General features: G+C 39.3%; 1 protein-coding gene across 1 annotated transcript; it reads left to right on the top strand.

Annotated features, from left to right (window-relative positions):
- Positions 1 to 806: 806 nt before the first annotated feature.
- PCGF6 (polycomb group ring finger 6) lies at positions 807 to 20,519 on the top strand. Its single transcript, XM_010409392.4, has 10 exons — positions 807 to 1,166; positions 2,103 to 2,202; positions 3,498 to 3,594; positions 4,137 to 4,192; positions 5,099 to 5,158; positions 5,755 to 5,863; positions 7,834 to 7,861; positions 8,426 to 8,524; positions 14,683 to 14,769; positions 20,006 to 20,519. Exons 1-10 carry the CDS (start codon positions 822 to 824, stop codon positions 20,054 to 20,056), a joined length of 1,032 nt encoding a protein of 343 aa, XP_010407694.2. The 5' UTR covers positions 807 to 821; the 3' UTR covers positions 20,057 to 20,519.
- The last annotated feature ends 3,571 nt before the right edge of the window (positions 20,520 to 24,090 follow it).

Below are 24,090 nucleotides of genomic sequence, written 5' to 3' on the forward strand. Positions count from 1 at the left end.
CGGGCCGGTGTGAGGGGGGAAGGGGTTGGGGGTACTGCGGGGCTCATGGAGATCCTTGGAATAGACCAAGGATGGCCTTGGGACTATGTGCCCTTAGGGGCTGTGCGCCCAATTACCTTAATTACGGCTGGGCCTCTGAGTTGTCCAGGTATTTCTAATGCTGCTGCTTTTATTCGTGTCTGTTAAACAGAGATTACTTGTCGAAAGGCTGGAAGAGCTGGGGGTGTTCAGCCTGGATAAAAAAGGCTCCAGGGAGACCTTAGAACACCTTCCAGTGCCTAAAGGGGCTACAAGAGAGCTGGAGAGGGACTTTGGACAAGGGCATGTAGTGACAGGACAAGGGAGAATGGCTTTAAATTGTCAGAAAGCCAGTTTAGATTAGATATTAGGAAGAAATTCTTTACTGTGAGAGTGGTGAGGCACTGGCACAGGGTTGTCCAGCGGAGCTGTGGATGCCCCATCCATGTAAGTGATCCGGGACTCAAAGGTTGGATGGGGCTTTGAGCAACCTGTTCTAGTGGATGTCCCTGCCCATGGCAAGGCGTTTGGAACTAGGTGATCTCTAAGGTCCCTTCCAACCCAAACAATTTAATTCTGTTACGGAATTAAAACCTAATTTTGAATGAAACTGGTGTTGTGTGATTGAGTGTCTTTCGGGACAAATTAACCGTTCATTAGCGAGCCTCTTGGGGAAAAAAAATCAAGAAAGAAGCCGTGGACGATAAAACGATAAAGCTGTTGGGGCTCAGCGCATGCGCGGTGGGGCAGCCACGCGTTCTTTAGAACTACATTTCCCAGTGTGCTCCGCGGCGTTCCCACGCATGCGCCTCGGGCCGTGGACCGACCCGTGCCAGCCCCGGTCCGTGGACATGGAGGGAGACACCGGATCCGGGGTCCTGGCGCTGTCGGGCGGGGATGGAGCGGGCGCGGGCCAGGGCCCGGGCCCGGCCGATGAGGACCGGGACATGGAGGGGGCCCCCAGCTGCTCGGGGTCGCGCTCCCTCCCCTTCGAGTTCGAGCGAGGTCGCTCGGAGTCCAGCGGCGATGAGGACGACGACGACGAAGACGATGAGGAAGAGGAGGTGGAGGAGGAGGAGATGGAGGGCGACACCGGGGCTCGATTCGGGACGGATGACGGGGAGCTCGACTCGGACGACGACCGGGAGGTAAAGGGCGCGGGAGGGTGCCCGGGGCACGCCAGGCCCCGCTCCCGGCGTGCCCCGCGTGTGGGAATGGGCTTTTCATTATTTTTACTATTTTATTATTTTTGTTACTTATTTTAGTATTACCCGCGTTCACTTCATCTGTCTCATTTAAGTGAAGCCTTTACAAACTCTCGGCGTGGCTGAGAGGGTGGTAGACGGTGGCACGTGGGCGAAATGAATGGTGTTACTGAGGGAAAGAAAGCCCTTTAGTCAGGCTTTGAGACGAGAGGAAACGGAATGTTAGAATCTAATATGTCACATCTTTCAGACACATCTCAGATCTTCGCTATTGAAGAAATTTTTTCTTTCTGAAATAGTACTATTCAGCCAAGAAACCTGTTGTGGAACTACTTCTGTGCGTTCCTGATAAGTATTCTTCGTGACCAGAATTCAAAGCAGTGAAATCTCAATCTTTGCTTTAACGTATATTTGTATAATCCCTACCTGTGTGTAGAAACAAGAGATGCCTGTCTCTTGTCATACAAACTCTCTATATGTTGATTTGGGACCCCAACACGATTCCTGAGCATTTTCAAATAATGGTGTTGTTGCCACCACTATCCACTTCAAACTTGCTGACGTGATATTTTGTTAGAAGAGTTTACCCAAAAGAACTTTTCCCAAGATGATTGTTTAAAGTTTTCTTTTTAGGTATGATTCATGAAACAAATTGGATTACTGTTGTCAAAAAGGTCAATTCAGAAGACTAGGTAAAAGTTTTTAGAAAAGAGCTGTATATGAGGATTGACTGATCTGTTAGGAAAACCCATTCCTGTAGCATATTGATCCCATTTTTTCCCCATGCATTTAAGGCTGTGGTATTTTGGAAGCTGCAGTCAGGGAATTTCATGGCTTAGCCTGCGTATTCAAACTCTTACCAATTGTCTTTGTTTGCAGCGTATGATAAACCTCGTAGAGTTGACCCCCTACATCCTGTGTTCCATCTGCAAAGGTTACTTTATTGATGCTACAACTATTACAGAATGTCTGCACACCTGTAAGTATCTGTCAGTATTGTCTGCCTAAGGGTATAGTTGCAAATTCAAACAAATTCAGCTGTTGAAATGTTCTGAGGTTGGAAAAATAATTCTCTGTTTAAAGTGAATGCGTGTTGTGTCTGTTCCTTAAGCGAGATATGTTTGTGGGTATTTTAAGCATCAGAAAATAATCAGTCATGAAGTTAGCTTTCCATATTAAGAAGGAAGAAGATGTAGGAAAAGATAAAAGCCCAAGTAAGACAAAAATAGAGCTACTACATACATTTTCTTAATTATTCTTTTTTTAAGTAGGCTCTGGCAATTTGACTGTAAAGAAAGTTGAGTGGCTCTGCTTTTAATGGATTAGAAAGTTTCCTAAGCTGTTGTTGATGTGAGCTTGTAAATTCACAAAACCCCATAAGCGCCTGTGTGGAAGTACCAGTTCAGATACAGAAACAGTGGTCTGCACCCACGGGACATTTTGTCCATAATCTGATGAATGGAAATAGGTGGGTAATAACAAACTGATTTCGATGTGCTTGTCTTGTTATTTTCCCCCTCAATCCTAGTGCTAACAGTTTTTCCAGTGCTAACAGAACTGTTTTCTCTCAAAACTAATAAAACACTTTCTGTGAAGCTGACTCTTTCATCCACACCCATGTTCCTACCTGAATCCAAGAATCCTGGTTTACTAGACCTCCCAAACGCTCACACTGCATAGAGGGAAAACTTTCTTTCTCTCTCTCTCTCTCTCTCTCTTTTTTTTTCCCCCCCTTTTTGGGGCACTACTCACTAGTTTGTTTTAGAGCATGAAGTATTCAGCACAGTGTGCAATTTATGAAGAGGCACAACTGTTAGTAAGGACAGCATAATGTTGCAGATGCAACCGTGGGGGTGTCTTAGAACTTTCCTGGTAAATATTATGGAAAAGTGTCCTCTGTTCAAACTGATAGGGAGCTGACTTGATAGTAGGTTATTTATTCTAGGTATTTCCACTCAGTAGCTTTCTGTCCAAATTTTTAAAGGACTTGTAAAACACAATGAAAATGGCAGAGTTGTGATGTCTTACCTTGTTTCTACTGAAACTGTTTGTGGGGTGCTTTTCAGCAGTCAGTACTCTGTCTTAGCTCTGCTCACCTTCTACGTACACATTGAACACTCACCCATGCATCCATTGGATTAGGAGTGTTCAGTGACTTCGTTTTGTCTCTGACAAGTTTTGTGTGGGAAGTCTGGGTGTACTTACCCCTTTTGCTTGAACAGATGGCACTGTGTACTGGACATGGGACTCCTACGGGATTTCTTTTCTTTACAGTTTGTAAAAGCTGCATCGTGAGACACTTCTACTATAGCAACAGATGTCCAAAGTGCAATATTGTTGTACATCAGACACAGCCCCTCTATAATATCAGGTAATAAATTTGTCCCATTTTTAAAGATTTGCTACTTGCTTTTAAATGTTTTGTTTTACAGACCTGTAGTGCTTTCCTATTTGAAACAAGGGAATGGTTACAAGAAACACATGTGTTCTTCATTAGGATAAGTTTCATCTCAACAATTAAGATAAAAATACTCTCTTTATTGTTTTATCTAGTTTGTATCCATTTCTAGGGTTTGTTACCCCTGCCCTGGGTATTTTTATGCATTTGCTCAGTGTTACAGGTGATACAAACACTTAACTATTTGCTTGGATTTCCTTTCAAGATGAAGCCTTGTTGGCATGTTCTATTTATTAACTCAAAAAATTGAGTTTTGGTTTCTTGAGCTGTTCATGGGGGGGTGGTGCTTTAAACTTTACATGGCTTCTGTTTAGAGAGATGTGGAGTTGCTGCTCTGCCTCTCCATGTACATCTCATTTCAATGTTGTGTTTGGCATCTTCATTGCAGTTTAAGGAAACCATTTTGTGTTGCACCAAAGACTCATCTTTTTTTTTTTTTTTTTTCTATTTCATAGACTGGACCGACAACTGCAAGACATAGTCTATAAATTAGTTGTCAATCTGGAGGAAAGTAAGTCCTTTTCTTTATTGTATTAGTATATAGAGATTGAAAAAACCAGAAAACAGACTAATTCAAAGTTTGTCTCTACTCTGGACTCTTTAAGATAGTTTAGTGATGTTTGGTTATAAGTTGTAATGAATTAACTGTGACAACTGGCATCTTTCTGGCTGCTAAATGCTATTGTGGGTAGTGGTGTGTACCTTATCTCATGAAACAAAGCTGTCACTGTATCCAGATAAACATCCAAATAACATTTCATAGTCATTCTTCTTACTTTAGTAGAACTATATTATACCATTCTGTGTAAAAAAGTTCACTTGGCTCAGTCAAAAAAAGTTGCTAAGACTGATTCTCTCAAATGCTTTTATTTTTTCCTCACTGCCATATTTATTTATCTGATTTTAGATGTGTTCACCGTCTCATTTCATTTACCTTCAGCTTTGGGAGCCAATGAATCTGCACAGTCCCCTTGGGTGGGCTGAGTGAAATATACAATCTAGGGGATATGTATGGATTATAGATGGTATTGCTGTTTATACCATGAACATATATGTAAAAATATATGTATATATAAAAATATGTCTATATATAAATATGGTTTTAAAGTACTGTGTTCTATGTGAACGTAGTATGAAAATACCATGTCGTGTCATGAGGCATGACAGCCAGAAGGATATTTCTTGCATCTATTTCGGTATTATTTCTGGCCAGTTTTTCTGATTTCCTCCCAGTTTTTATTAACAAAATTTTTAGTCTGGGTTTCTTAAGTGTCTCAGCCTCATGAAACAGTAGTGATGGTGAAGGTCTGTAGAAACTTGAGAAGTTTTTACTGTTCTAACCATTGAAAATTGGTCAATGAAAATGGGTATTCTCAGCATCTGAAACATTTCAATCTGTATTGTGCTTTTTTTTCAGGAGAGAAAAAACAAATGCATGATTTCTATAAAGAGAGAGGATTAGAAGTGCCCAAACCAGGTGAGCTGTAATCACTTCAAGGAACACTCTTAAGGAAATATATATAATATAATTTATTTTTAAGGGCTTTCTTTAAAATATTAGCTCACAACTGAAGGTGGAAGTAGTATTGGAAATACAGGCTTCTTAGTTATCTGGATATTATAAATTGTCACAGGTCTCAGGTTACAAAAATAGATGAATTGGCAACACTTAAACCCTGATCATGGTTGAAAATTTTTAAACTATGTATTTCGCTTACAGTCAGGATATATATATAAAACGTGCATTAATGTTATTTTCTGGCTGTTATTACAAAGGAGCAAAAATGAGAGCTTCAAAGTCTTTTCAACAATGGGGGATTTTTCTAATTATTTTGTGTCTTTCTATCAAACAAACAAAACTCTTTGGAAAGTGCCATGCTGAAAGCTATTAAAATTCTGATTCGGATACACAGCATAGAATGTAGGAAGAGCTGATTTAGTAATAAAAAAAGAGGATGAATTGCATGGGCTTTTTTACTTGGTGAGCTGTTCTGTTTTGCTCAGTGCATGTTAGTATCATATGCTACTTTTATTTCAAGTTATCTTTGCATTTTGGCTACTTGAATATTTTAGCTGTCCCACAGCCAGTTCCACCGAGCAGAGGAAGACCTCGAAAAGTTCTGGGCTCAGTGTTCCGGATCCCACCAGAACTTGACATTTCCATACTTCTGGAGTTCATTGGGTGAGCTGTGGGCAAATATAAGAGCAACTGACTGACATGAGGGTGCTGCTAGCATGTGTTGGACCATTAACCGGCTCTTGGTTTTCATTAAATGTGCGTTTCTTCCATCTCAAATAGCAGTGGGGAGCCAGTTTTAACTTACAGTGCAATAGTGACAGCCAGCTATGCACAGGTAGACTATGCAGGTAATTAAATGTTTAAGATGTGTCTGCCTATAAAGTAGCTTCCTAGGAAGTACAGTTTTAAAATTTAGATATGTTTTCTTTTTAACAAAGTAGTTCTGTCTCAGTAAACTGAACAGAGAAATCCCTGTCTGTCCCTGTCCCTGATCCCTGTAGGTGGCAGTGCCGTTAATGCTGGATGTGCCCAGAGCAAGCACTCAGCAGCTTTCAAATAATAGAACCTTTTTAGCATTGTGAATCCACGTATCTGCCTTAATTTCAAAGTTCATTTTCTTCATGCCTGACTTGCAGAAGTCAGTTTAGACCTCAAAGCTAGTAAACTTGTATCTGCCTGAGAAACAGGATGAGTTTTGAATCTGTCTTGTTATATTTGGTTTTTAGTAGTTTTATTTTAAACTTTCAGCATAGGCAGCAGAGCACATAATACTGTTCAAATACTATCTATACCATGTGTAACCATCCACTGTGGTTTTGTTGTTTATATGGAGGGAAGCACAGAATGTTTCTAACAAAAAAAGATGATGGCTTAACAGCATCTACTTTGTATTTTATTTTAGTGACTTTTTTAACCTTTGCTATTCTTTGATAATTTATATGGTCAAAATCAGAGAGGTTGTCTTGGCAATGAGAGATTAATAAAGCATTTTGGATAAAGAAAACTTGGAATAGATTGGACCAGCCAGAAGAAATTGTTACTTTGAAAGTCTGACTGTCTACATTGTGTCTCTACAGTATATAGTGTGGTCACCCATGGCTGTGGACTGTATCAAAGAAAAGGACAGCTGTGGTGGAAAAGCTTTCTTATATTTGTTTCATAGTTCATGACAGTTTTACTTATCTCTGTCTGATATCGGGTGCATATTTAGAGGTGGACATACTCAGTCACAGTAATTTGAAGTGCCATGTTAATGTGTGGTCTGCACAAGCATTACATTTGTTTGCTGTAGCAAATGGTCAGCTGATTTATAGCAACGCTGGATTTTTTTGCCATCTCCAGTGCAATGAAAATACTGCATTGTTTCCTCTCTGATATGTGCATACTTGCCAATGCGATGCAAGAATAATGAAGTGTCATGTATTGGCCTGAATTAATTGAGAAATTTACACTGCACTTACAAGAATGAGGTGTGGAGTATAGATGATCAATGGTAGATCACATCCTCAGGCTGTGCAAATCAGTGAACCTTGGCTGAAGCCAGCTGGAAATTTGGTCATTTGCGATCTCTGTGTTTATTTCACGTTCCAGAGAAACACATGCTGCTTTCCTGAGTTCCTTGATAGCATTAGCATTGCTATTGTCATGTGAACAGTCTGGAAGGCCAACATGTGGCCCAGAGAGCCCCTTAGGTGGTTGGGTGTGTCCTGTCAGTAATTTCTTAGGCACTGTCTGTTAAAGTTCCAAATATCAAGGATCATGAAGTATGGATGTTTAGGCAGCATCCATATTGCAACCTACTCCTATGAAAATTATTGCTATGTTGTGTTTAAAAATGGCTTTAGGCTGTGTTGGTTTTCATTCACATTTTATGTAGACAAACCTTAACATTTAACAAGAATTCACAAGAAAAATGGAGCAGAAAAATAAAGGGTAGGGGAAAAAGATACATAAATTCAGTCTAATATTATTTCATGTATAGCAGTTTAATGAAAGGAAGAGCCTGAGTTGGGAAAATAAGTTTGATATGCAAGATTCATAAATCAGTAAGTCACTCTTATAATAAAGAGCTTGAGGATATTAATAACTGTTAATCTTAGCAATATTGACTATTTACTCTTTTGCTTTTTCAGAGCTAATGAAGGCACAGGGAATTTTAAGGTACAAATATGATTAAATTTTTCTCTTATGGTTTACTTCAGAAATAATTATAACCTGAGTATATTTAATTTAGTTTGGTTTTCTTATACTGAGTGCAGCTGGAACTTTCATCAGAATAATAATAATCAATCTTGTATTACAGTGTATTTCAAACCTACTGTTGTATAACATCACACCTACCCAGCATTTTTTCTTCTTTTTATCCTTATATTTCACAGTATTTTTTCATCATCTTTTTTCATCTTCAGTATCACCTCTTATCCTTTCTGTCTCATATTTGCCCTTCTTTCTGCCTTGTTGTTTATCCTGGGTTTTTGGGCCACACTAAACATAGGGCTGTTTAAAACATTTAAAAAATAATCAGTTGCTGATTATTTTTTGAATGTTTAAGCAGTGTCTGGAGTCTTAATACATATTTAGTCCTTTCCCTACGAGGTAATCTGCAGGTAGATCAGAGAAGGGTCCAAAAATGTAAGCTGTCTCCCTCTGTTATTGGGCTGTCACTTGGACTTGGAGTTTATGAGGGATTAGTGTCAAAACCTTTAACTTATTTATTCTGTACAGCCTTTGGAAAAGAAGTTTGTACGTGTTTCCGGGGAGGCAACAATTGGACATGTGGAGAAATTCCTCAGAAGAAAAATGGATCTAGACCCTGCTTGTCAGGTATGTCACTTGCTGTAGCAGTCACAAGTTTTCTGTGCCTTGGACAGACGTTTCCATTGTTCATTAGATTCTAGAAGTAATGTTAGGGTTTTTTAATGCAGTAAGGATTAAAAAATTAATTGTTTGAAATGTTGTGTTCTGCAAGGAACAACTCTTCTAACTCATCTGCAACCTGTTCACGGTTTCATAGTACTGTACTAATTGGACAGAATTTCTAAAGTGCCATGTAAAATTTCACCTGATGAGATTCAAAGCCAAGAGATTCTGCTGTTAAACTGGACAGGAAAGTGGGAATGTGGGAGCATGCAAAGGCAGAGACAGGTGCAAGCTGAATAATAGTAAAATTTAACTGAAGACAAACAAGGGCTAAGAAAGAATTATACTGTAGATGAATGTGTTGAAATGAAAGGTATGAATGCAAATACAGACACTTTCCTCCAAATAAGAGTTGAAAGGAGCAGCATATGGTACAAAAGAATTTAGCTTCATATTTCTCAACCATTTTGAGAGGAACTGCATGTCAAAACCAGTTTCCAGTTCTTCAGTGTATTTCAGCAGCCATTCAGTTGAGAAAGTGGAAGAGTTCCGTAATGTGTAAATAATTCTTAAAGCTGTCGGTTCCTGGAAGATCAAGCTGATGCTGATGTGAATAGGCAAATGGTAGAAGTTAAGTGCTGGGTTTGGAGTTAAGATTGTTCTCATAGAGCAGTAGCTGTGGGACGATACAGCATGACTGTGTGCCTCAGTAATGAGCGTTCATGCTGCTTACCTTTTCAGTGATGACAAAGAAAATCGGGTATAAATTATTCATCCTGCAGAGGAATTAATGTATTTTCATTTGCTGGTTTCCTCTCAGTGAGAGTTTGTAGCTTTTACATGGTGGTGACTTGATATTCTAAACAGATAAAAGTATCCTCAAAATGAGGCTGGAGAAAATTCTTGCATTAATTGAGTTGTTTATTTGAGGGGAAGGAATTGTTTTGTTTGTTTGGATTTTCTTAAGTAGTATATCAAAATGTCAATTTTCAGGAGCACTGAGCATCTGTCATGGAAACTGTGGGTATCCATCCTTCAAAATCAACCTGGACCCATGTGTTGGGTATCTTTCAGATTTTACAATCTTGAGATCATCTAGTAGAGATAGCTTGAGAATTTTTCTCCCATTAATTACTTTCTACTTGGACTTTGCCAGACAGGTACCATCCCCTATTAGTGCATAAATGTTATTACATCTCAAAAGCTGATGAGTTCATAGGCTTCCTTTCTCAAGATGTTTCTTGATGCTGAGCCAGTCATTCCTATCTCTCCTAGTATCTAGTTTGCCATCGTGGTGTAAGGCACAATCATTGGCTAATTCTAATCTCTTGGTCTCTTCTGTGCAAGCCCTGCCTGTTTGGAGGAAATGTTAAATCATCTGTCTTGTGCAGAGAGATGCCTTGGCTGCCTTTTTTTCCCATCTTAAATGATGTGCTCCCATCTTTTTTTCAGTAGGTTTTTTTTTGTCATTAGAAACCTGTAGTTGATTTTTATGCCCCAAGTCATGACTGTTTTCTTGAAGATATCGGGGCTTATTTTTTAAAAACTACGGAATTTGGGAAATGAAGCTGGAAGTATTTCTTTCTAGCCTGAGTTGATAATTTCTTTGTCATATGGGGACTAAGATTAAAGGAGTGTATGTACTGAGCTGTTACTTTCTCATGGTAGTACACAAAACTGAAGCTGATGGTTTGTTGGTAAACATGCAGAGAGTGAAAGAGATGTCAGATACGTCTTTGAAGATTAGTAAGTCTAATGAAACATGTCTTACTCCAGCTTCCCAGGATGGCTAATAAAACAAACCGTAAAACAAAATTAAGGAGAACCTGATTGTGAATTTGCATGGGCAGAAGAATTTAGAGAACTAGGTTACAAACCATATGTGCAAAGAATTTAAATGTAGAAGGTTCTTTGCTGCTTTTTTAGTTTGCTGTAGAAATTTGGAAATGTTGAGGACTGCAGTGGTTCATTTCCTGTAGGCTTCCCCAAAGTATGTTAAAAGAAGAAATAGATACTAACTTTGGACAACAAGCTCTTCCTTTTAATATTACTTCTTTAGTCTTAATTTCCAACTCTCTTCATTATCTAAAATAATCCATTTTTATGTAAAATGTCTTGAGTTTGGTGTGTTTAGCTTGGGACTTGAGTCCAAGAATTAGATTTCCTGGGAAGCTAGGAAGTTTCTTTCAGAAACATATGTTTCAGGCATATTGAGCTAAAATGCACTACATTTGCGGTACTTTTTCCTACATTTATCTACAGAAAATTTATTGCAAAAGTTGAATTTTGTCTTACTTGGGACTCGAAAGGATTTGACTGTAAGGAAGGCACCAGCCTATTTCCTCCTTTCTCTCTTCAGTATATCAATTGCAGTTTTGGTTTCATTGTTGAAACTTCTCATAAGGACACTAAGTGTGGTTGTTTTGTGAGTGCAGGCAGTTCCTACTGAACATCAGCTTAGTTTGACAGTCTGCAAAAGTGCTATTTGTGAATGTTTCAGTCATTCCCTATTAGAGCTGATTTGGTGACCAAGTGATAGAATGTATGTTACCCACCCGCCTGAACTCCTGACTCTGTTTGGACATTTCTGACTTAATCTTTTCATGTGGAATATGAGCTGATACTCGCCCTTCTTCATTGACCTGCACAAGTGCAATGGATTTAGGTTAATGAAAATGTGAAATAAGCCATCTGACTTGTGTGTGACAGTATATATAAAAGTCTAAAAAGCAGTTTTGAAGTTACTGCCTTTGTTCTTTTTTTTTCCTACTCTGAGGCTTCAAATTGCTTTCAGACTTCTGTATATGCATTTGCAAATGGATTATGATTTAAACTCCCTAGTTTATCTGAAGGTTAAGGCTTCATTTATTTTTATCTACCACTTGAGCTGGCAGACTGTAGTTTTCTCTTTCTGATGCTTTGTTTTGAACTCTGTGCTTTGGGCAACAATTAATTTTCTGTATGTATTTATGTATGCTTCTAATTACAAGGTCTCTCTTGAATATTCTTGCTGGAATTTGTTGGGAGAGGGTGAAAATAATTTTTTGGAAAGTGGAATTGCCAGTAATAGCTAAGTAGGTAACATCTAATAGGAGCTAAATATAGGTTGTGGTGTTTGGAACCCAGTAGGTTCTTGTCTTTGACATCAGAAGTTTTCTTTAGAGTGTGATTTCCTTTAAGGTCCTCCTGTAGCAGCAGCAGTATTCCTTCTTGCTAATTCTTCTGTAAGGATGAGAGAAACTGCTGAAAGACTTGAGCTCAGGTGCTTGGAATTCATTAACGTAGCTGATGGAACAGAAATGTTCTGTAACCAGATATGCATTCCTGAAAGTGTGTGTATGAACTGCAGCCTTGGGGGGGAGATTGGAAGAAAGGACTCTGTGCTCATACAGTGTAGTTGTTGATGCAATTTCTTTATGCCAGTCTTAACCCTGGAATAAAAGCATCCAGGGCATTTGGAAAGTAAACAGCAGCTAGAGGAAATGGGAAACTCTGACAGCTTTTTGAATAACTAGCCCAAATACTCATGTCAGTCTCTAAAACTTTGTGTTTTCCTTGTCCTTCCCTGGGTAATATGAGTTGGTATAGAAACCATTGATTGAACTCTACTTCTTTCTGGGCCAACTTCTCCCTTGGGATGAGTCTTATGTAAGGTGCTCCTTACATGAACTTTTTCTATTTGTATTTCTGTCTTACTTAGTGAGCATGAATTTATAATTGTCTGTTATGGTGGCTGTTAGAGAAATAGCTCTTAATAGCAGACATGCCACCTAAAGAAAAGAAATGTCATAATGGAAAGCCTACTTAATATTAATAAGAATTTTAACAGAAGGGACTAAGTATTCAGCAGATCCACCTTCATGCTTCCTTTCAGCAAAATGTCCAGCTACAGTTATTGCTGTCTCAGGCAATCAGTACTAGTTGGCTTCAATTTTACCAGTCATTTGAAATTTTAGTAAATTCATAGCACTTTGGTCCTGGTGCCTCTTTTGTAATGGAACATGTTAATTCCTGTATGGCACAAGGATTCCTCTGAGACACATTTCACAACTTACTTTCACACTGACCTGGGATTTTTTTTTTCATCATACGTTTTATTCTCTTGTCTTTACAGAATGAATCCTAGCATAACAATTAGCAGGCAGAATTTCAGGCTTTGGTGCTGGAATTAGGAGATTAAGCATTTGGTATTCAGAGAACTCTAATACAGTAAATGTTAAAAACTCTTCTCAATTTATTATTACACACTGGCTCTTTAATGACTGCCATTTGAAACTGGAGCAGCAGGTACAACAGTGGGATACTTTCAAACCAGCATTCTAATTCTGTTTTGAGAGATTGTCAGCAGCTGCGACTGTCTGTTTGCATCCTGTATTGGTCAAACAGATTAGATTTTCTATGTCTGTAGAATATATAAAACATTTATGTGTTATGTTTCATTGGGAGCAGGATTGAGTTTTCAGTGCATTATGGTATAAAAATTGTAGAAGTAAGTTTATAAAGCAAAAGTAATTAAAGTTGTATCTCTGGAAAGCAAAGCAGTCATGGCTGTCTTCCTGCAGTAATAACTGTAGAGGTTAGAATGCATGGAAGATAGCAGAATAACTGCAGCCAGTTTTCCAAAAGAGAAAGAAATATATTTTTCAAGTGCTGTGTTAAGTACATCAAAAGTTAACGTTAAATATGTGAGTATATATGGACCAATATCTAATCAGTGTTTACTGTTAAGTCCACTCAAATTTTTACTTCCTGGCTTTCTTGTAGAAGCTAAAAGCAGGAGTACTACTAAGCAGTTTACATCTTTTGCACATTACCAATCAAATGTGAAGAGAATATTCTGCATCATTCTCATACAATACAGATGTTGCAGTGAATTAGTTCTTTTTGAGCCTCTGAGGAGTAGAATTCCCACATTCCCAAGTCTCAGAACAATGTGGTCTGCCAGCATAAGTCTTACTAAATCTCTTCATGAAGAACAAGAGAGAGGTAGTGGGTCAGCTTGCAGAAGAAGATAAATCTGGAGAAGTGGAATAGCTGCAGCACAGCGTGCATCCTGGGTGGAAAGTGGCTGTGTAAGACGTCATGATATTGCAGTGTGCTCCCCAACTGCTGCAGGGGCAGAGCTTAGGCAGTTCCCTTGCACAAAGCTGTGGGACAGCTCACTGTCAATGCTCCTACCTTCAGTTTTGAGGTCTTGTCAATTAACAAATGAGAGCACTCTCGTTTCCTTATCTAGAAATTGCTCGTAAGGAAAATGTAAGCAAGCTGCAGTTGAGAGAGAAAAACAGTGCTATGTTAACTGCTCTAATTTGGAACATTTGAGACTGGATTTACATTATGCACTGTAAATACATGGTAACTTTATAGAAGGGCCTGTTTTTCATAATAGTCAAGGCAAGGAATTCAAAATACCTGATTATGGTTTGTGTTTTTGACAAAATTATGTTTTTGTGGGCAGTTACTAAACAGAAGTGCCTCCTGTGGAATTGCAGGCACCACTGATAGAGTTCAGCTGCAGGAGAGGACAATGCATGGAACTGCTGAGTGTGCCCTGCAGCTGCACCCCAGGAATACTGACTGAGTGCATGCTGAAGGAGGACTGTGTGATGTAATTGCTGACAGTGGCATGCACCAAGGTGCTCTTTTCTATTAAGACACTTCTTCCAAACAGCTTTATTAAGTGGAATTAGTCATGTGTTTTCTCACTCAAGATAAGAATAAGGATGGCAATGGCTCACTTTCTGTTGGTGGCACAAAAAAGTTTCCCTCTTCTGCAACTGATGAATGACTCCAGATGTTTGTGTGGTTGTTTTAATATATGATCTAAATTCCCATTAAATTCATCACAGCTATTACTAAATAGCTTGCTTCAGTGGACACCCCAAACTGAGTGAAACAATAAACTGTCCTCTCTGCTCAGCAGTGAGCACAGGTCAGGGCCATGAGAGGCATTAGGGCAGTGCAGTAGTGCTGTGAATGCTAAATACATTTGGACAACAGAGGTGAAGGTGGCTTAGTGTCTAACATGCTAGAATTTAACTCTGCTAATAAAAAAGGGCTTGGATACTGTTTTGCTACTCCAAAGGTAAGTTGGACTTCACCATGCTTGTGTTTTTTCGCAGGTGGATATAATATGTGGTGATCACCTGCTGGAGCACTACCAGACACTGAGGGAAATCCGCCAAGTCATAGGAGAGAGTGCAGTACAGGTACGTGGCAGTTGGGGCTTTGTTCCAGGTATTCTGTTTCAAAACAGAAGACTTCTCTCTTAAGCCCTCAGGTAGCACCAGCTTGTCTGAAGAAGTCACTTAGAAAAATCTCTCCAGCTTATGCAAAATTGTTTTTATCTTGTAAATAGAGTTGACAAGTGTACCGTGTTCTTGCTGGTCTCATGATGTTCTGGATAGGAGGGGTTTGTTTTGGGGTTTGTTTTGGAGGTTTTTTTCCCCCCAAAACAAGTTGCTGTCTTATCAGTAATAAATTGTACCAGCCATTCTTTCAATTAACATTCCTTGGTTTTCCTCTCTGGCAAATGCATCGCTGCAGGAAGTCAGAGGACAAATCCCAAATAAGGCTATCCTTGTGACTGGGTCAGGAGAATAAACTTGTTCAAACAAACACAAACCAATGATAGAGGGTAATGAATGCAGTAAATGTGCTTGATACATATTGTATTGGTTCTGGTCACAGCATGAGTTTATGGCCAGCTATTTCTTGTTGATAACTTGCTGTCTTTAGTGTTGCTGGCTTTGCAAATAAGAATGCAATTTTTTTAAATTCTTTGTGACTCTTTTCAAAGCATCTTTAAAGGATCACACTCTTTTAGAAGCGCTGCAAAAACAATGAAGTGCTCTGTCAAGTGCATAGTAAGATAGAGATGTAAAATTATGATATATGATAAACTGTGTATTAATCTAAACTTGGAAGTCTGAAAAGTTAATATTTAATACAGTGTGAAGAAATAGGATTAGATTGGTATTTTATTTGGAAAGCAGTCTTAGCAGATAGCAGAAGGGCTAAAATCAGCTCTCCTCACTTGTTTGTGTACACACATGCACAAACCTTTACATTTAAAATTCCTGCTGAGCTCTCTTATTCTACAAGAAAGCTTTTGTGTTGGGAGCAGGAAGTGAAAATCTGATTTTGAGATATCTTGGATTTTGCATCACTTGTACCTGATTTGAATCACTAGGAGGGGTGCCAGAGTCAGGGCAGAGGTATTTGGCTCATGTTAATGTTGGCAGACATTAAAAGTCTGTGAGGCTTGTGCTGTTTCTGCAGTTGAAGGGAATGAATGCCACATCTGATGCCTTAGCTGTTTTATAATAGCATGAAGAAGAAATGAAAATGTAACCTAACCCAGTTTGGGGAGCAGGGGATTGCAACTGGGAGGAAGTGGGTACTGGTGACAAACTGGTTTCTAACATTATGAATCACTGTAAGTAAATTCAGCAATCAGCACATAGTGATGGAAGTGCCCTCTACTAGAAGCTTCAGTAAATGGCAGGGGGATGATACATTTCTCAGTCCAGGGGTATAGTCACATATATAGTTTTAGACTTGAACTTAGCACAAAAGCTTTCCATGTATGAGAAATGCTCTTGGGGGAGCACTTCAAGGAATACTGCATCAGTTTCATTTCTTGTCAGAATTGGGTCTGCCTGATTGATGTTTAGTGATGAAGTACCAGTCAGCAGCTCCACGAAGAGAGCAGTTGTCTGGGGATGCATTCTCCAGTGATGTTTCAAGTCTTGTTTATTACCAAACCAGTATGCTAGCAGTTAATTCTCTCAAGGCTTCTCTACTGGACAAACAAACAGGAAAAAAAAATCTTGGCTTTTTGTGAAGTTTTGTTCTTTTATAGTCACTTTTGTCAGGAAATTTGAAAGACAGGTTCATCCTTAATTTCTCTTCATTTTGTTAGAAAACCTCTTAGGATGCCAAATAGTTACAGTAGGAATGTTGCTTCTTTTTTGATACTGAAATAATTGTGACATTTTCATGTTCCTTAATCTAACATGATATAATTTTGTAGAAATCAAGACAATGCATTTGTAGGGTTAAAAAAACCTTGGAAAATATTTTTAGATAATCACCCATGGAAAAAAATCCCAACAGACAGGTCAAGTCTAAAATAGTGAGAGTTGTTTGTTTCTCACCAGGATGTGAAATTCAGTAAGGGGCACAGTTGTCCTGGCCAGTGAAACTACAAATACAGAGGAATGTTTGATGAATTTTACATTAAACTCCAAGGGCATCTTGTGCCTTTGTAACTTTCCAGCCTTTCCAAATCAGTGTTGGAGCTTGGAATGTCCCTAACAGCTCTCACCAGGATGCTGAGACACTGTTCAAAACTGCTGTTGTCATTTACAGGTTTCTGAGGTTCATTGTAGATGCTTCATGCAAAGAAAACTGCTTCAGTAGCTACTTCTGCAACAGAAAGTCATTTAAAGGAATAACATTGGGCTCTTTTATTTAGATGAGTACCACCACAGTTAGAGGAGAAAAATAGCTGCTATTCTGAGTCAAGTTCATTCATGTTAGCAGTTATTCTTTTTGCTGGGAAAAGTGATTATAAAAATGCAGATAAGTTTCTCTTTGGCAAATATATTAGTTTTAATGTGCATTCTTTGGTAGCATTTGCAGTACAGCATAACATACATTGTGTGTAATTGATTTTTCTGGACCATAATCACTGTCAGGGGTTTAGTGGCTTTTACTTACACTGAATGGTTCTTAAGATTTGTTTGTGAAGATTTTGGGTGTTGTATTCGTTTTTGGTGGTTTTTTTTCTAGTGACTAGTACTGTGTAGTGATGCCTTAGAGCCTGACTAAATGAAAGTGTCCTGGAGGTGCAAGCTAGCAGGATTTTAGCTCTTCTGGATACATTTCTGCCTTTCCAACAAGTGTGGGAAGACCAAGTGTAATCTGATGATAAAATAAATATTCCAGACGTTGGCCCCATAGTAACCTGTTAGGGTTGTTTTAATTGGAGTAAATAGGCAACCAAGTTTAGTGGTTTGAATGAAAGCAATTAACATGTTCATTTCTGAGTAGTTGATAGAAGGCTAAAAAAGAGTCAGTACTAAATCTCGTTTAATCTTTTAAGATATTTTGACATTACTGAAATAAGGTGGTTGGTTAAAATTTCCTAATTAGCTGAAAGTAGGATTTCTAGCTCTGTTTAGGGCAAAACCATAAAAAACTCACTGACAGAATTTATATAATAAGAAACAAATTTGCTTTTTTTTTTTTTGAACAGTGTGAAACTTGTGGAATTTGCTGCAAGGTGTGATCAAAGACATTTAGAGAAACTTTTAAAGGCTCAGTTTTGTTACCAGGCATTGAGATCTGCCTGTAATTAAGAGTGTGATCAAGTAGCTGAGGAAGGAAGCTCGTTATTAACTAAATGGGAATATAGCTTCTTCCCTGTATTACCTTCCTCCCTTCTGCTGCACAAGTGCAACCTTATCCAAGCTGCTGGTTATTTTCACTTGTCTAAAACTGGGCCTTCTCAGAGTTCTGCATCACTGATGGATATAATGAACTCACACATGGGAAAAGCTGAAAGGAGTAGCTTCCTTGATGTCCTTGGCCCTTGGCACAGAGGTTTGGCAGATTATAATGGTCTCTTTGTAGCTCTCACCTTTTTGTAACCCAGTGCTATTGTACTATTTTTTGGTCTCCTGAGCTAGGCAGCAAGAGCTGTGCTCTAATTTAATTACTGTGACCTTCTAGCACACATTTCCTATGGAAGTGATTTACTCTTTGCTATGGGGTTATTGAATTTGGAAAGTGGGGCACTTTTTGTTGCTGCTGCTCTTAGAACATCAAAAGGGGTGTATGCTCTGACGTTTTGGTCTGTCAGTTCCACTCTAAAGTTTATAGCTGGGTGTAACAGATGGGATCCTTCGCAGTTTTTTTAGGGTCACAAATGTGTGTCAAAGGACACTCGAGAGCTTTGCTGTTCTTTTGTGCCTGTCTGAGTTAGCCTTGAGATTTGTAATGAGCAGTGAGAGCTCATTCTCTGTTTGGACTTCCTTTTAATAACAGTATCTAGAGAGAGCAGCTGGACATAGATAGAAACGTGTAATAATTTACAAGTGAATAATTACAGAGTGAGAAGTGCCAGTACTGAAGTAACTCTCAGCTTCTCTTTGTAGAAAAGGAATTGCAATGGGTTTGGCCTTGGCTTAACAGGGCTATTTCCTTTAAATGTCCTACTGCCAAATGTACCATTTGAAAACTATTCATCAAAGAATACATTGTAGCATTTTCTTCTTGTATAAATATTTCTTTTCTTTAAGAAACTGGAAAATAGAGGAAAAACTGGTTTTGACCACAATTTTTCTCCAAAAAATAAAGTTTTGAATGTGTCTTATTTTCTCTTTTGAAGGAACTAACAGGCACAAAGTATAAGTACCTTTGGGAAAGTATAGCAATGTTTTTATGTGCCAAGAGGTTCCTGAGTAACCTCTTAGAACCTGTTCAACCTAACAAGCGAGGACAATCAGGCTTCTCTCTTCATATTGCAATGCTGGTATTCCAGTTTATGCTAGCCACGTGTGAGTTAAAGCTCCTGTTTCGTCCTGTAAGCCTTTCAGGAGTTAGCAATGGATTCCTGGTTATTAACAGGATGAGAAGAAGTTAGTGAGCTAATACATTATCTTACAACCTGCGTGTTAATAGATAAAAACATCTGAAGCAAAATATGGTAGAAGTTCTAACATGTCAGCTGGTACTAATGTAGTTCTCTCTTCAAAAGAAAATTTTTTTTTAAGTCTGCCCATATAAACAGGTGTAATACAATGTCAGGTTCCCAGTGGATCTGTGGTGGAAGCAGACTAAGTGCTAGGCCTTTCAGCAGCTGTGTGTGAATTGACATAAGCAAGACTAATGGGTCAGAAGTGTCCTGTTTCCCAGGTGAAAGGGTTTTTTCATTATGTTGAGCAGTCTTTGAAGAGGAGAAACATGAGTTAACAAACTACTAGTTTGTCATTTTGAGGTCTTTTAATTCAATATTATTACTCAATAAATGTATGTAGTAGTAGTCTAGACTCTTCTACAACTTCTGGCAGCACCTTCTAGAACTACTTAATGGATTACTTTTTTTTTGCTCCACCATATGATGTGGATATCAGCACGACTTGTAAACAAGAGCTTATTGTATGAAGATAATGCAATTAAAACTTTAAAATAAAAGCAGTACCAGATTTTACTTTTCTTTTTAACACCCTTCTCCATCTGAAAGAGGAGAGGGGAATACAATTATTTGCCTTGATATATCAAAACTTGCCTTGTCCATACGGAAGGGACAGGGTATAAAATGGTGATATTGTACCTGGGGTCCTGCCATGCAGCAATTGTTGTACCAGGTGGTGACAGAAATGCCTCGAGGAGAAGGGAAAGTGCTATGATGAGACAGTTTCTTTCTCTTCTCTCTAGGATGGTCTACTTGTGCTGCACTATGGCCTGGTGGTATCTCCACTAACTTAAAGGTTGCTGGAATATCAGAAGGCAAAAGAAACTGAAGTCATGGAGCTTCTTCACTGCTGTTTCTCACCAAAGAAGCCATCGCATTTCCTGTGGCAGGAAGCAAGTGAAAGGAACCACCATAACTGCTGTGTGCTTGTAATGTAGTGTCTGACTTCACCACTGTAAAATATTGCAGCTTCCGTAAGTACAGCTGTAGATGTTGCTATGCTTCATGTCACAAATTACTATCTTCAAATTTCACTCAGCTCAGGGAAATTAAATGCTCAAAGTAGCTGAATTTTTTTTACTTTCTAAAACCACAAGATTTCACAGGGTGAACAGCCTTTTTTTCCTCTAAGCTCTGAGATATCTCTTGCTGTCTACGTGTCTAGCTAGAACAGTGCACTCAGGGATGATCTTCAGTGAGCAGTATAATTTGTTTTGGGGAAGAGACAGTCATTTGCCTAAAAAAAAAAAAAAAAAAGAAGTGTACTGTGATCATCTGTCTTTGGATGTGATTTGGGGAGAGGAAGGAAACTTCAGAAATGCAGACCAAAATAGGTAGAAAATGATGCAGCATAAGCATTGTTTTTTGAGAAGTAGCATTAAATTTAGTTGTTTTTCTTGAAGAAAGACAATTTTGTTTGCACTGGAAATATATTTGCTGGTAGTTTGGCTTAAACCAAATGGTGGATCATGCATCTCTAGTGTGAATGGAGATGAGCTAGCTGTAAGCTGGTTAAACTATGCATGAAAAAAAAAAGTAGCACCTCTTTCTACCTGCTTGCTGTATATAAAGTAATCACTGTCAACCTGATTCTTCTATCATGTAAAATATGTCAACTCACTTGACTGTTAGAAGCAGAAATCCATTCACTTTAGCACATACCTCTCCAGCAGCTGTGAAAATGGTTGCTTTTTCCACTCTTTCTGATGTGTTCTAGTGCATTGCATTGTAGTGGAGACCAGGGTTGAGTAATGTAATACCTGCCTGTTACTACCAGATTCACGGAAGACATTAGGTGACTTTAATTTTAACATGTTAAAATACTAGGTTTTGTGACAACTGTAACACTTCAAATTTTCTTCTGTTTAAGATTTCCGTGTTGTCTTGTGCAGCATTAAGGATCAGAGAGCTCTGTGTGTTATGGTCTTGCTGCATACTGGGTCATCAGTGTGGGAATTCATGAAAGCTTCCATCAGGCAGCACGCTCCTTGCCTTCCCTACAGTCAGTGCAGGGAAAAGGAAGAGATTCCTTTGTAAGGCATTTTAGAGCACCTAAGTTACAGAACCACAGAATTGTTAGGGTTGAAAGACCTCTGGAGATCATCCAGTCCAACCCCCTGCCAAGGCAGGGTCACCTGGAGTAGGTGACACAGGAATGCATCCAGGTGGGTTTTGAACGTCTCCAGAGAGGGAGACTCCACACCCTCCTTGGGCAGCCTGTTCAGTGCTGTGCCACCCTCAGTGTGAAGAAGTTCTTCCTTCTTCCAATCCTCCTTTATTTCTTTCAGTCAGTTGGTGAGGCAGCAGCAGTGACTGAGGTAAGTCCAGGGCTGAGGTTTTGATTGAGCTGTACAGGGATTCTGGAGCTTGGAGACATCCGAGCAGCAGCCCTGAGCTCCATCCAGACTTGGAAGCCCTGGACAGCCAGTCAGGCATGGAGGGGACATTGCCAGGAGCAGTGAGGGGGATTTAAGTGTCAGTAAGGAGCAGAGCAACCTTTTGTGGCCTCTTCTGGGCCCCCTCCAGGAGCTCCTTGTCTTTCTTGTATGGAGGAGCCCAGAACTGGACACAGCACTCCAGATGTGGCCTCACCAGGGCTGAGTAGAGGGGCAGGATCACTTCCCTTAGACCTGCTGGCCACACTCTTCCCAATGCACCTCCAGATTCCATTGCCCCCCTGGCTGCAAGGGCTCAAATGTGTTTGTTCACTGTCAGCCTAAGAGGACTGGCATCCTTTGTCTAAGGAAAGCTTTCATGAATCGTCCCTCAGGTCTTTACAAGAAAACATTGTTTTGTCTGAGAAGGTGGTACCATAACAAAAAAAAAGTTTTGTTTGAAGTAATTCTCCTGATGCTTCTAAAAAAATATAACAAAAAGCCTTTTTAGCTACAAACTCCTATTTTACCTTTAAAGTTTGTATAAAAGTAGTGTTTAAAATGCAGCAGAAAATGAGATTATTTTGTAAACACTTTGTGAGTTGTGTTGATAAAAGATTATATATTGTAACAGTAAAATAAACTTTATTTTAGCCAATTTAAAATTGAGCCCTCTTGTTTCCGTGCCGTGTTTCCTATGTCAGCCTCAGAATTAAAGTAGATTATAGTGAAACTGCTGAATGTGCTCTGGGGTTGTTAGAATGACAAATTTCAATTAAGAGACTGAATGGTGAAGGGTAATTCAATACCAAACTCTCTACTGGAGCTAAGTGTGGTATTGTTAGCTGGAGTAACATGAAATCTCTGGGACTCTCTTTTTAATGTGGATCTTAGTGAGAAATAGCTCAGTAAAGATGTCAAGATGATTTTTCCACAGAAATACAGGAGAAATAATCGTGTCGTTTACAGGACCCCTTTTTTCATCAACAAGAACATCTTTTTGTGAAAGCCACCTCTCAATTATTTTCTTTCATGTTTATGTCTGTTGTTACCAAGCCCCTATGAACTGGATCTTTCTCTGCCTCTGGAATTAAGGCAGCTGGTTCAAATACTCCATATTGCCCCCATTATCACTCAGGGGTTTGTTTTTGATTTATAGCTCTGTGCTAAAATACCATTATCAGTACAGTCACATTTTACATTGCAAATTCACCCCTAATCCTGGCTTGTACTTCATTTCTAAAGAAGACTCATGTTCAGAGTTTAGCAGCTGTATAGAAGCTGATAGTTAATTCAAATTAATGTCATTCTAGCATGCATTTGACTTGCATGGCCCTGAGAGGGCTGTGCTGCCACTGGCACTAATGTCAGTGTCAAATTCTGTTTTTCAAAAAATAAAAGGGGCTCCTGGATATTTTCAAAGGATTTTCCTTTTGGGTAAATCACATACCAGCTAACATGCAGAAGGCCAACACTCCCTTCTTCACCCTTTTGGTGGCTTAATGAGGAGGATTGAAGGTCTGTAGCCTGAGGTATTTTGACAAGAATGCTTAGTGACCTGTTATTTCCCTTTTGTCCACTTCCCTTTATTTCTTCCTCACCTGCCTTCAGAAAGTGTATTTTTAGCATAGTTTTCCTGGCTGGACATCCTACTTTCTTTCACCTGAAGGCACTGATGTGTTCCTGCTCTCCAGTGCTGCAGATCCCCTGGGGCACATCCGTGTGCAGCAGGGTGACCTTTAGCTATTGCCAAGGCTGAGCTGGGGCTCTGTGGTTTCCTGCATAATCAGCCTGCTTGCTTTAAAATGTGCCAATCTTCTTTCAGCTCCCCTGCTGCAGTTTTATTTCTGTTGGTCTCTTTTTAACCTTGGCTTTCCTCCAGCTTCTTTTGGTGCTGATGATAGAAGAGCATCTGTAACAACAGGCCGTCTATGGGATGGCATCTCTGACCTCATGGGAGATGAGCCAGCCTCATGCTCTGCAACTGAGGGAAGGTGTGCTTGGGCTCATTCATTGTTTTGCAGACACTATGTTTCTTTACTTAATGAAATAGTTCCAGTTTTACTTTCTTGCTACCTTCTTAACAGCATCATGGCTAACACAGATCCTAATTAAATACTGCTTGTAAATGCAGCATAATTCTGAGTTCCTTTACAGGTCTGCTAATTCCCAGGAAGAGGAGATGATGAGCCTTAGTTTCCAGACTTCTTATAAACACAGAATCAAGGTACAATCAAGTCCTGAGCACTGAGTCATATTGGTTACATTCTGCCTGTTTTCATTGTGTCCAGCACAGACTCAGTGTAATAAGAAGATAAGGTTCAGAGACTGATGCAATGTGCAGCAGCTGAGCCCTCTAAGCAGAGGGGACCTGCAATGGCCAGGGATAGCTGTCATTTGTGTCCTGAACACGACAGTGCACCCAGCCTGGATCTGCACTGCCACCAGACTGT

The sequence above is a fragment of the Corvus cornix genome, chromosome 6 (genome assembly GCF_000738735.6).
Source record: "Corvus cornix cornix isolate S_Up_H32 chromosome 6, ASM73873v5, whole genome shotgun sequence".
In the NCBI taxonomy this organism is placed as follows: domain Eukaryota; kingdom Metazoa; phylum Chordata; class Aves; order Passeriformes; family Corvidae; genus Corvus; species Corvus cornix.

What these genes read in the sequence shown, in the direction of transcription:
- PCGF6 (XM_010409392.4), top strand. Translation starts at nt 822, where the DNA reads ATGCGCCTCGGGCCGTGGACCGACCCGTGCCAGCCCCGGTCCGTGGAC. An exon ending in AGTTGTCAATCTGGAGGAAA is followed by an intron (nt 4,193 to 5,098) that starts GTAAGTCCTTTT and finishes CTTTTTTTTCAG; the next exon opens with GAGAGAAAAAACAAATGCAT. An exon ending in ATCTAGACCCTGCTTGTCAG is followed by an intron (nt 8,525 to 14,682) that starts GTATGTCACTTG and finishes GTTTTTTCGCAG; the next exon opens with GTGGATATAATATGTGGTGA.